The following is a 13,307-nucleotide window of genomic DNA, read 5'->3' on the forward strand; positions in this document are numbered from 1 at the left end:
GAGATTATCTTTGTAAAAATTGGATTCATTGCAACGGTTCAATCCTGTAGATGTAAATGCATGCTGCTATACAACGTCCCATCTCATATTTTTAAGGAGTACGTATGGTGTGAACCATTACCTGTAGAAATGTTTGGGCCCATAAACGGGATCTGACTTTCAGCACCGCGCTCTGTCCTCCTTCTAATCGTCCCACGCGACAAGATATTGTCAAACATTTGATATTTGAGCAATTCTGTAAAAAAAAGAGCAATTAGATTAAAGGGCTGGCCTGTAAACATTGGAAAGACTTCAATGCTTTTCAACAAGTTATTGTTCTGGAACAATCACAAATAACCACGAATGTTAATTTATTCTTCCAAATGCCACACATCACTTTTCATTTCTGTATATTTCTCTTTGATGACCGAGGAACATTCGGCTGTGGGGTTACAAGTTAAACCTGCAGTCTGCTGCTTGGCCACAACCTTCTGAATGCCATGCTCTCCTAGTGGATGTTATGGTGGTCCCTGCTCTGCATATAACCCCATTTGAGGAATTCAGGGCTTGGTTAGATGTTTTCAATTCAAATACTGTCTATGAGATGCTGTCAAAAACAAAACGCAATAAAAACACAAAGATAAGGAAATAGATGAAATCTTTATCATCACTACTTATGTAAAGAAGCACAACATACAGTTGATGCAACTGAGATAACAATAGCTCATGCAACAGAAATTAACATAAGGAACAAACACACCCCAGCAATGAATGGCCTGCCTCTCCCAAGCCACTGCACAAAACACAATCCTAGATCAGTGGTTCTAAGCTAGTGGTTGCAGGTGGGGGCCAATGATACTCATTTTCCGGGAACCAGCACTTATTTGTCCTCATCAGACTTGGACCCAGAGCAAGAAACGGAAAAATGCGACAAGCGTTGGTAATGCCAATAGGTTTCGCATTTGTCTTTTTTTCTATGTAACTGGCTTACAAATATTAGAGAAATGTTATCATAATGTCTGGTTTATTAAATTAAAAACAAACATTAATATAACATTTTTCTAATATTTGTAAGCCAGTTACATAGAAAAAAGACAAAGATGAAACGTATCGGCATGCATGTTAGAAGAAAGAAGATAGACGAAAGAAAAACGAAGACAGAAGACAGAAGGAGACAGAAGACGGCAGAAGACAGAAAGTAGCAGAAGACAGAAGGCGGTAGAAGACGGAAAAAGACAGAACGTGTGTGAAGACAGAAGGCGGAGGAAGACAGAAGACGTGAGAAGACAGAGGATGGAAGAAGACAGAAGACGGGAGAAAAGAGAAGATGGGTGAAGACAGAAGGCATGATAAGACAGAAGACGTGAGAAGACAGAAGATGTGAAAAAAGTGCAGACATGAGAAGACAGAAGATGGCATGAGGTAAAGACAGCAAAGACAGAAGATGGTATGCAAAAAGAAAAAAGAAGACAGATGGCAACGAAGAAAGAAGACAGATAAGAAGGCATCGGAGAAAGAAGATGTCAACGAAGTAAGGAGACAGCAAGATGGAAGAAGAAAGAAGACAGCAACGAAGAAAGAGGACAGAGAAGGTGGCAGTGAAGAACAAAGACGTCAGCGAAGATAGAAGACGGCATGCAAGAAGAACAAGGATTTGCAATGTAATAGGTCTTGCATTTCTTGATTTAGAGCTCTTGGCATTGTAAATTCATAACTGGACTTTTCTGCCACATAAATTGGTCAACCCTGCCTCATAATTTCATCTTTTCCTGCCATATAATTCCAGTGGCCCAGCATTTAACTAAAGCACTTCCATTTACCATCTTCCTCTATCTTAAAACGTATACAATTATCATATAAACCTTTATCAGAAATAAACTTTTGGCATTAGAGTGAAACGCTCAAAACACCATATCAAAAATATAATTTGGGACGGATTGGAGGGTGAAAAAAATAGGGAGTCGGAAGTAAAGATGGAGAGGACAAGTGGTGTAGTAACAGTGACATAGGCCCTGGCGTAAGAAAGGAAAATGGTTGATTACAATTTCAATAGGAAAATATATCAGTAATTAGAGTTGAATGAGGTCTGTAGGTATCCGGGCCCTTTTGCCACTGCACCTGTTGCTTCATTGATAACTAGGCCTCAGAAAAGAAAGCTGAGAGGGCAGAAAAAGAGAAGCGAAAGGAATACAACAGATCAAAGAAAGAAAGAGTCACAAAGAAATAAAAGAAAGAAGGGAAAGAAAGAACAAGAACATGAAAATACAACTAAGAGAAGAAATAGAGCAAACATGTGAGACAAAAGAAAAAAGGGAAGGAAGATAGCGAACAAAAGATAAAGAGGAAAAATAATAAAAAGTGTGAAAAGAAAGAGAAAAAATGAACATTAGAGAAAAAATAGAGATGGTGAGAGACACAAGCAGCGGAAGAACCAGAGCATATTTGTACTGACATGTTTTCCACAGACACAGAAAAGGAAAACCACTGACATTTCGGGCCCTGACAAGTAACTTGTGGCTTCCACATACAGACAGGAAAAAGAGGGATTCATAGTAAAACATGAATTAACAGATAAAGGTAAGAAAAACACCAGAGAAAGAAAGGAAAAAAGATCTAAAAAATAAGGTGAAAGGACAGATACTGAGTCAAAGGAAAGTGCAAATAAAAAAGAAAAAGAAAGAATGAAGGGAAGAAAAAACAATAGTGAAAGAATGAATGCCTGATGAATAAAAAAGACAGAAACAAAAGAAAGAAAGAAATAGCAAAGTTTTTGCAAGTTTGAAAGAGAAGGTAGCAAGAGGAAGAGGGGAATAGAAAAAGGGAGTAGAAATAAACAGTTGAAAGAAAGAGCGAAACTGTTAGCAAGCTCGAAAGAGAAAAGTGGGGGAGAAATAAAACAGAGTAAATTAAGTTAAGGAAAGAAAGGAGTGAGATAGGTGAAATAGACCACTCCAAAAAGAGATGGCAGCTAAGAACAAATTTAATTGGCTCCCTCATGTTCTCAAACAGAAGTCAGAATGTGGAGCAGCTGGGGCACTGCAGAACAGCAGCCGGTGCATTAGGAGAGTTGTATGTACAGCAATATTGGGGCACTTCAGATCAGGATTGGGGGTAGAGACAGAGCTGTGTCCCGGCCCAGCGCTGGAACAACAGAAAGGCAGCGGGTAGGGAATGAGAAATTGAGCGTTGTGTAATTCCAGTATTGGAATAATGGGGGGCTGCAGGTTAGGGTTGAGCTGCATTGACAGAGTTGTATGTGGGCTGCAGTACTGGAATAGTAGTGGGCACACAAAGTCAGAAGTGAGGTATGTTAACGGAGCTATGTGTGGAACCTAGTATTTGTGTGCCAGTGTTGGTGAGTGTTAGCCTGGAGGTGCCCTGGTGAACCTGCTAGTGGGGCCCAGTATGGGAGTGGCATTGCCTCTGAACCACAGAAGCAAGGAGTCCTGAGAGGCATGTATGTGAGCCTTAGTACTGAGAAGAAATGTGCACTGATAGTTGGAATTGATGGATTCTGGCAGAGCTGTGGTGGTTCCCATCAACAGTGGCATTGGATGTTAGTCTTGAGGTGCACTGGCTGAGCTGTGTTTTTCTCTTTTGGGTCCAGTATTGGCCTGGCAGTGGGGCTGGATATTAGAATTGATCTGCTGTAATGGAACTGTATGTGCGCAGGGTCCCAGTATATGAAAGGAATTGACCTCGCCGGGGTAGAACTGTGGTGCACTGATGGAGCTGCACCTCCAGGTGCTAGTACTGGAACAGCAGAGCATACTGACTGTGAGAACTTGGGTGCTCAGGCAGACGGCGTGTGTGGGGTTCCCGGCACTGACACGGCTGAGGACTTGGAAAGTGTGAACTGAGGTGCACTGATGGAGCTGCGCCAGAGGTCCCAGTACTGGAGCAGCAGACTGTACTGACTGCAAGAAATGAGGTGCTCTGGCAGACAGCATGTTTGGGTTCCTGGCACTGGCACAGCTGATAGCTTGGAGTGTGTGAACTGAGGTGCACTGATGGAGCTGTGCCAGGAACCCAGTACTGGAGCAGCAAAGTGTACTGACTGCAATAAATGAGGTGCTCTGGCAGACAGTGTGTATGAGATTCCTGGCACTGGCACAGGTGAGGGCTTGGAGTGTGTGAATGGCACTGCACTGTTGGAGCTTTGCCAGAGATCCCAGTACTGGAACAGCAGTGTGTACAGACTGTAACAACTGAGGTGCTCTGGCAGACATCGTTTGTGGGGTTCCTGGCATTTGCACGGCTAAGGCCTTGGAGTGTGTAAATGGTGGTGCACTGATCTAGCTGCACATGAGATCCCAGTACTGGAGCAGCAGAGTGTACTGGCTGCAAGAACTGAGGTGCTCTGGCAGACAGCATGTGTGATGTTCTGGCACTGGCACAGCTGAGGGTTTGGATTGTGTGTTAACAGCAGTGCACTGAAGGAGCTGTGCCAGAGGTCCCAGTACTGGAGCAGCAGAGTGCACTGGCTGCGAGAACTAAGTTGCTCTGGCAGACAGCGTGCATGGGGTTCCTGGCACTGGCACGGCTCAGAGCTTGGAGTATGTGAACTGAGGTGCACTGATAGGGCTATGTCAGAGGTCCCAGTACTAGAGCAGCAGACTGTACTGACTGCAAGAACTGAGGTGCTCTGGCAGACAGCGTGTGTGGGGTACCTGGCACTGACACAGCTGAGGACTTGGAGTGTGTGAACTGAGGTGTACTGATGGAGCTGTGCCCGAGGTCCCAGTACTGGAGCAGCAAAGTGTACTGACTGTAAGAACTGAGGTGCTCTGGCAGACAGCATGTGTGAGGTTCTTGGCACAGGCACGGGTCAGTGCTGGGAGTGTGTAAACTGAGGTGCAGTGATGGAGTTGTGGCAGCGATCCTAGTACTAGTGCAGCAGTGTGAACCGACAGTAAGAACTGAGGTGCTCTGGCATATAGCGTGTGTGGGGTTCTGGCACTGTTGAGTGGCTTGAAGTATGTGAACTGAGGTGCACTGATGGAGCTGCGCCCCATGTCCCAGTACTGGAAAAGTAGTGTTTACTGATTGTAAGAACTGAGGTGCTCTAGCAGACAGTGAGTGTGGGGTTCTAGCACGGGCACGGCTAGGGGCTTGGAGTGTGTGCACTGAGGTGCACTCATGGAGCTGCGCCCGTGGTCTCAGTGCTGGAACAGCAGTGTGTACTGACTGTAAGAACTGAGGTGCTCTGTCAGACAGCATGTGTGGGAGTCTGGCACAGGCCCTGCTGAGGGGCTTGGAGTGTGTAAACTGAGGTGCACTGATGGTGCTTCGCCTGAGGTCCCAGTACTGGAGCAGCAGAGTCTACTGACTGTGAGAACTGAGGTGCTCTAGCAGACAGCATGTGTGGGATTCTGGCACAGGCATGGCTGAGGGGCTTGAAGTGTATGACTTTTCAACAATAACAGTAATATCCAGGCATAGAGACTAAACTATCATGTGTTTTATACTGAGAAAGGGAAAGACCATCTACATGTCTGGGGTTCTGGAAGGCTGCAAGTCCATGGGACATTTTTCACTTTGTTGCATAGAGGTGCATAAGAAAGATGTCTTTTGTTTGGCTTGTTGAGACAGTTTTATTCTGTGTGCCAGAGAGCATGCAAAGAAAATGCAAGTAGATTAAGATGTATTCTATTTGTTATGTATTTGTTTATAGGCTGCCAATAGCATGTGACCATAAATGGGTCTTTCCGTTGTTCAAGTAGTAAATCTGAAACTTTACAGATAAAGTCCAGTTCATTTTTTGGTTGCATGTTTTAGTTCCTCACTTTTTTCTTTGCACACCCTTGAACATACACCAGCTAACTTCCAATCCTCTGATAATGTAACGGGTGAATTAGGTCCTCAAAGCTTCATGGAGATTCGTCAAATGGGTGGAAACTTATTCAAGGACAAAATCAAAGAAATTTTGAGGTGGTTCCCCTAACTTTTTGCCTTCTGACCTCCTGCTTTGCTGGCTTTGTGACTCAGGGCACTTTACCACTGCCCACTAGTGCTAAAGTGCATGTGCTCTTTTCCTAAAACATGATAACATTGACTTAACCCACAATTGGCATATTTAATGTACTTGTAAGTCCCTAGTAAAGTGCACTACCTGTGCCCAGGGTCTGTAAATTAAATGGTACTACAGGCCTTGCAGCATTGCTTGTGCCACCCATTGCAGTAGCTCTTCAAACATAGATCAGGCCTGCCACTACAAAGCCTGTGCGTGCAGTTTTAAATTGCCATGTTAAACTGGCAAGTTAACCCCCTAATCAGGCCCAAACCTTCCTTCTTAATACATATAAGTCACCCCAGGACAACCCCAAGGGCAGGATGTAGTATATTGTAAAAGGTGGACATGTGCATTTAGGTTTTACATGTGTAGATAGTGAAAAACTCTTAAATTCATTTTTTTACTACTGCAAGGTCTATCTCTCCCATAGGTTAACATTGAGATTGCCTTATTAATTTTTATACATGTTATTTCCAACTGGGAAGAGATAGGACCCCCAAGTTTGGTGTCTGTTGAATCACAGTTTAAAATCCCAACATATGGTGAAGTCCGATTTTAAATTGTAATTCTGAAAATGTAACTTTTAGAAAATTGGTGTTTTCTTACTTAAAACATCTGCCTGTCCTTGACATCTGGGTGGGTGACTGTGCATTCCCTCCACACAGCCACACACAAAAGGAGCTTAGGTGTGACTGAGTGGCCATCTGCATGTTGATGGGTCATCCTAGGCAGGATGGGAGGAAGGAACTGTTTCTTACACCTGAATGGGATGTGTCCTGAGCCCACACAAAGAGCTGCATAACTCCCTGTAGTATATATGGAGCCTGGGCATGAAGGGCAGGGACTCTGTGCACTTCAAAGGCCTGTCACAGGAGCCATCGCATCACTGACTGCGTGGCTCGAAAATGACTCATTACCTGCACCTAAGGGGTTCAACATTGACGCAGCTCTGATTGTGCGACTCGGAACTGATGCACTGCCTACACCGCCATGATCAACAATGATGTATGGCCACCACTGCTTCTCACATCCCTCATCGATGCCAATGCAATCCCTAACCAAGATTCTGATTTTAGCAGGAGAAGTTTGGTCCCTGTATCTGACCCGCGATCCATCAAGGTCATCCTAGCTTTTTAGAATTCATTGTCTAGCGCAACCATATAATCCCGGTTGGCACTTTATGGTTTTGAGCACTTTATTTGCTGATATTCTTTAAAAATTATATCTTGAATTCTACTCATTGGATTTTTGACATTTTGGTCTTGTTTTGTTCATTAAATTAAGTTTTATTATTTATTTAACCTGGTGTAGATTATTTGTACATGGTGTTCTCACTTTTTTACTGTTTTAAGTGTTGCAAAAACCTATACACATTGCCTTGTGTGTTAACCCTACCTGCTCTGTGCCATGCTACCAGAGGGTGAACACAGGTTCATTTTGATGTGTAGCTGACATTTCCTGACTAAGAATTCTGGTCCCTATTTGGACAGAGTGCATACCTCTGTCAATTAGAGATCCAATTTCTAACAGTTATAGCCAGGGCCACTGGAATAATATGCAAGAGGAGGGTCAAATTATATGGCAAGGTTGAGTAAATTATGTAGCAGGAAAGCCAAATTAAGCGGCATAATGCGGCACAGTTTGTGATAGTTATTTCATCATTTTAAAACTTGTAACACTGTCTGAGCATTGGTTGCACCTCAATAGTGCCAGTTTACCACCAAAATATAGCAATAAGCAACAGAAATGTGACCAGTCAACTTTTTCAAAGAGACTTCTACTATTTGGCGACATGTCTTGCTGTGTTTTTGAAATTTCTTAACCATTTAGGCTAGAAAATCAATCTGCAGATTTTGAGGCAGATGGTGGATTATGTTAAATGCTGTTACTATATAATTATGCAAAAATCACTGCGAATTGCACATTTGCATAATTCGAGTGTTCCTGGCTATAGTTAGGTGTCATTATTAAAGTGATACAAGGCTCGTCCCTCAGCCCTGACCTTTTTTACATTTATATGGCCTCCCTCATTTCCTTGAGTGCCTCATGTGGTATCACTAAAAACTCATACACTGATGACACTCAGTTAATTCTGTCCTTAGACAAAAGCTAATCCATTTCAGAAGTCAATTTGCAAAATTGCCTAGCTGACATCATTTTGGGGATGCAGAACAACTATCTTGAATGCAATACCGACAAAATGGAAATACTACTTTTCTGCAAGTCCAACATCTTTTCTCCCATGAAATGGTAGCCAAACTCTGCTCCCCCCACCTCCGCAGCTATAGTAAATGTTGCAAAAAACCTTGGGGTCAAATTGGACACTGACCTATTTTTCCTTCCAGGCGCCTCAGCAGTTGCAGGTACGTGTTTCAATCTCATAAAATCTAAAAAAAAAAAGAAAACTTCCATTCCTGACCTTGGCCACCATGATGATGGTAGCCTTTGCCCTAATAACATCAAGATTAGACTGCTGTAACAGCTTCTATGATGGCTGCTCCAAACACTTCAATCATAAACTTCACAGCAGCCATACTGGTTTAACAACTCCCCAGTTGGAGCTCTGCCTCGGCCGCACTACAAAAACTGCATTGCTAGTTCATCCGTAAAAGGATTCTTTTCAAAATATTACTGCTAGCCTATAGGGTCTTTAGGTCCACTTGCCCCAATATCTTATGGATCGGTTCTGCCATTATCTGATCCAGCGAACCTTAAGATTCTTCAATGGCAACCTTTTGAGACAGCCCTCTTTTAGACTGAAATCTTGAGGAGGAAAGTCCTTTGCAATACTAGGCTCTAAGGCTTGAAACTTGCTTCCTAACACTCTGCGTGTCATTGAATCTGAAGTAACATTTAAAAAGGAATTAAAAACCTGGCTGTTTCTAGCCCCTGATGCATTTTGTAGCTCCTCAATATATATTTTTATTCTATCAGACAGGGTCTGTTGCAGTCCTCAGCACAGCACCAGGATGCTCTCTTTGAGTCTCTTGAGGCTCTTGAGCCTTATGCAGAATTTATAGATCAGAAAGATTCTATCTATCTATCTATCTATCTATCTATCTATCTATCTATCTATCTATCTATCTATCTATCTATCTATCTGTCTATCTGTCTATCTATCTATCTATCTATCTATCTATCTCTCTCTCTCTATATATATATATATATATTCTGGACATGTGAGCCAACTCCGGCGCAATCACTGGAGTTCTAGCCACCGAGCTTTCAGAAGCATGGATGGGGAACAATACACACTGTAAGATGGCCATCATTGAATAGCGGTTGATGATACTGAGCGATGTCTCTCTTCTGTTCTTTCTGTATTTTCTGTTATGTGGAAACCAATGGATAATGTGTTAATTTAAATGCTGCTGAAAGCTCGGTCACACGGACATTGAGAAAGGCGATCGTGCTGAAACATGTCTGTTCGATGTTTTCATGTGTTGCCATGAAAAGGTGATTGCTGGAACTCTCATGAGTGTGCTTCTAATTACGCATGTCCAGAGTCTATATGTGGGTCCACCTCTATGGGAAGTGGCACTCGCGGCATGTGGTGCGGCGGCAGGAGGCATGGTGAAGAAGACATGTATGTATATATATATAAATTTATATGAAACTCATGCCCTTGCCATGCACAGCTAATTAGTCCACATATTACATCATTGATGATATCTTCTATGGCATCATTGCTATTATCACTGCAAAATTATTGATGAGGAAAATGTGCATGGCAGAGGCGAGAGTTAAAGTTACCTTAGGGCACGAGTTATAGTTATATGAAATAACTCTAACCTTAACAGCTGAATGTCTATGGTTTTGTGAATGTAAATTCAGAACCTTACTATAATGTCTCTCTAACCTTTGTTTTTTAATGAATATATATATATAGTCAACGTACATATAGGTGAAGTTAAGTATAGCAAACCTATACTTACCTATCTATACTCGCCTTCGTGATATTTTGATCCTCTATAATTAGACCTTTATATTTTAGCCATACAATAGTTTATGGTCGGTATTCTGGAGGAACACCATTCCTTATACACATTTCTGGTTGTTCCCCCACTACGCCATGATCTGCACTGCTTTGGTTTTTGGACAAATTCTATTTTAGAAGTTTCCCTGCTTAATCAGGTTGTCATTTCATTTTTGTAACCTTTTAATTTATAGTCAAAAGAGGGAGGCCCACTGCATTTTACTTGAACTGCTTTCTTTCCAACAGCACAACATTAAGCATTATTTAGTATAGAGCATGCCCTGGTTTAGATGACATTGGATGGCCTGCCTTCCTTCCTCTGTTTTTTCTGGATAAGCTATACAAGTAGGGGTGACGAGGCAGAAATAAATTATTACATAAAAGTACAGCGACTGCAACCGATCTTCATCAGACCCTCCATTATGTTATATGGAATTCACAGTAAAAAAAATTGAAGAGCATGCATCTAGTCTGGACAGTTGATAAAACAATAGAATCAGCCGCTTTCCCATTAAACAAACTTCCCAAAATCAACAGGATTTGAGAAGCAATTTTTACAAAAAACATATTTACACAATGATATTTTGAAGCTGCCAAGGGAAAAGAACACTGTCCACTATTATTGTGCTGTGTGTGTAATAACGTATGGATTATTTGCATATTTTCATACGTTGCATTACATGTGATGGGAAGAGGCTTTCTTGATATGGTGGTTATTAAGCTTAATAATATGTTATTTTCAGTTAAACACGTGATACAAAGTAACGTCATTAATACTGTGGCATCAAAAATGATGCTACATAAATATAGTACTAAGCTAAAGGCTATGATGCATATTTATCAAGGTTTTGCATCGCCCATGTGCTGTGCCATGCAAGGGGACATAAGGGAGACGCAATGCCTAAATTAAATTTATCAATGAAATTAACCAAGCTACGCAGGCCACCTTGCGTGGTCCTGAATGGCTTGATAAAGCTAGAGTAATGCAAATTACTGCCTTGCGTTACTCTGCAGCAGGGCGGTGCTTCATTGAGTTGAGCATCGGTGTTCCCAAGCATCCACCCATGGATTATGACACATTCCCATATGTGCAAACATTGGTAGACCTGGGAATAAATCAGAATTGTATGCTTCCCCATCAGGCAAAATAAGGAAATATATTTTATTTCACTTCGCTGTTCCGCTTTCTAAGTGTGCTGCATTATGTAGCACACTTAGAAAGAGGAAAATGCCTTTGTGATTGTTTTTGTGAAGGAAGGCATCCTTTCCTGCACAGAAACAATAGTGCCTGCAATGCAGGCACCCTTGCATCACGACGCAAGGGTGCCTGCGTTGGCGCTAGGGAGCCAAAAGTGCACCAGCACTAGAAAAGGACAGGCATGTGCTGTATAATGGTAAATGCAGTGCAACAGTGCAATCCTGTCCTTTCTCCTTCACGCAGTGCAGCACAGCAAGGTGGCTTGCTGCCTTGCAAGAATTTTTGATAAATACGGCCCTTATTGTCTTCATAATGTTCCTACTATATTTAAAATGAATGTAATGAGTGGTTATGTTGCCTCACATTAATGACTTAGCATTAAACCACTACTTGAAATCTTAACATAGCTGGTTTTAAGTATACAGGAAAAATTTCAGCTTTCTCCGTTCTTCGAAGAGTCCTGAGGTCTTTATATTGTAATGCAGCAAGCCTTCTTTATAAGTATGATGGTGTTTACCCTTGAAGCTCTTCATCAGGACTAGTTGCTAGTAAGGTCACAATATTAAGCATTTGACTGGTGATTGAGGTAATGTAGTATACAAAGAGGGCCACATCATTGCCTTAGAGCATGAGCAAAATCATATGATTGGTTCAAACTAAACATCATCATCTCAAAGTGAGGAATGTTTTTTGTTGGAGTTTAGGAATGTCAGATGCCAATGGGAGATTGAAGCTTTATCTTAAAACTGTGAACCAACACACCATCTTCATACAACAGTCACTACCATTTTCTTTTACCATGTGAGGTCCTCAACCGTTATGACTTAAAAGAATTACCCAGACATTAGAGTGGGGGTAATATCTGTGTTCAAGAACAGTATGTAACACTAGTGGCATGGTTGTCCTCTGGTGCTGATTGTGAATGCTGTGAATTTCATATCAGTGTCTATTGAGCCGCAAGACACATACATAATTTCCTAATCAACAGATGAAGATTTTATTCCTTTAACATGCAGATAGTAAATTACTCAGAAATGTTGACCCTTGCAAAATTGGTATTATAAAGGATAGGCTCATAATCTAATAGATACCTGTACTGAGGTACCACCACAGTATTTTCCCATTCATCAGGTCTGGGGTTTCAGACAATTAACTGCTGGGCTTGTCTCTCGCCCCAGGAAAGTTGATACAAATGTCACTATGCATGTGCTACAAAAAACAGTCTATGGAGTAGTCATGAATTGATTTTTGGATTGCTCAATACAACTGAACCAGTGAAGGACTTATTCTAATAGTAGGGGAAACCTGTGTACACTATTACGCTCTTTTATCAAATTCTTCTGTTGTCCTCTCTAAATAAAACTGAACCGAAAATTGACCTGTACTATGTTAAACAGGAAAATAAATAGGTAATGGAGGTTCTGTCCTCTAGATACATGGAAGTTTGTGTTCCATGCTTACACTTGTTTTCTCCCATCTCCCTCCAAGCACCATAGCCCATTTGAGGTTCTCATTTTGGTGGTTTCCTTCACAGGATCTGAAATGCTATTTTATACCAATGGGCTCATTCTCTTTATTTTGCTTGCTTTCTTCCATTTGAACTGTTAAAAATATATAGTTGTTCAATTGTCATTTCCTAGTATGTATTTGCATGAATAAAGATCTAGGCCCTCATTACAGCTTTGTCAGTCTTTTGTCAAAGACTGCCGAAACCACTGCAGCCAACAGACCGATAGTGCTGGAGGTCTGCTTACCGCCATATTTCAAGTCGTTGGAGTACTTCTGCCTATTTATCGGAGGAGGTACGACTCTGTCGGCCTGGCTGACGGAGTTGGAGAGGTGGGTGCATTGCCAGCACTGCCACGGCAGCAAGGTCCACCTGCCGTATTAGGAGCCATAATACGGCTTGGAGGAGTCTCGCTGGCGTGGTGGTGCCGGCAGTGCAAAACCACCAGGACCCATCCCCTCCCAGACGACCAGTTAAACGGAAAAGGTATGGTCCGAAAGCGGGGGAGTGTTGGGTGCACGTGTGTGGTGTGTGTGTGTATGTGTGCAAATGTGGGTACATGTGAGCAAGTCTGGGAGTGAGTGGGGGTGCATGTTTGCAAGTGTGCATATGCAGAGGGGGGAGTGTGTGAATG

The 13,307-nt window shown here is 42.2% G+C and overlaps 1 protein-coding gene across 1 annotated transcript in view; it reads right to left on the reverse strand.

Annotated features, from left to right (window-relative positions):
• The window catches only part of ITGA8 (integrin subunit alpha 8), a 550,523-nt gene that overhangs the window by 89,835 nt on the left and 447,381 nt on the right, over nucleotides 1-13,307 (reverse strand). Inside the window, exon 27 of the mRNA XM_069211593.1 lies at nucleotides 122-235. Coding sequence (XP_069067694.1) covers nucleotides 122-235 — 114 coding nt within the window. The remainder of the gene's footprint in view (nucleotides 1-121; nucleotides 236-13,307) is intronic.

This window comes from Pleurodeles waltl, chromosome 10 (genome assembly GCF_031143425.1).
Source record: "Pleurodeles waltl isolate 20211129_DDA chromosome 10, aPleWal1.hap1.20221129, whole genome shotgun sequence".
Taxonomy (NCBI): Eukaryota; Metazoa; Chordata; class Amphibia; order Caudata; family Salamandridae; genus Pleurodeles; species Pleurodeles waltl.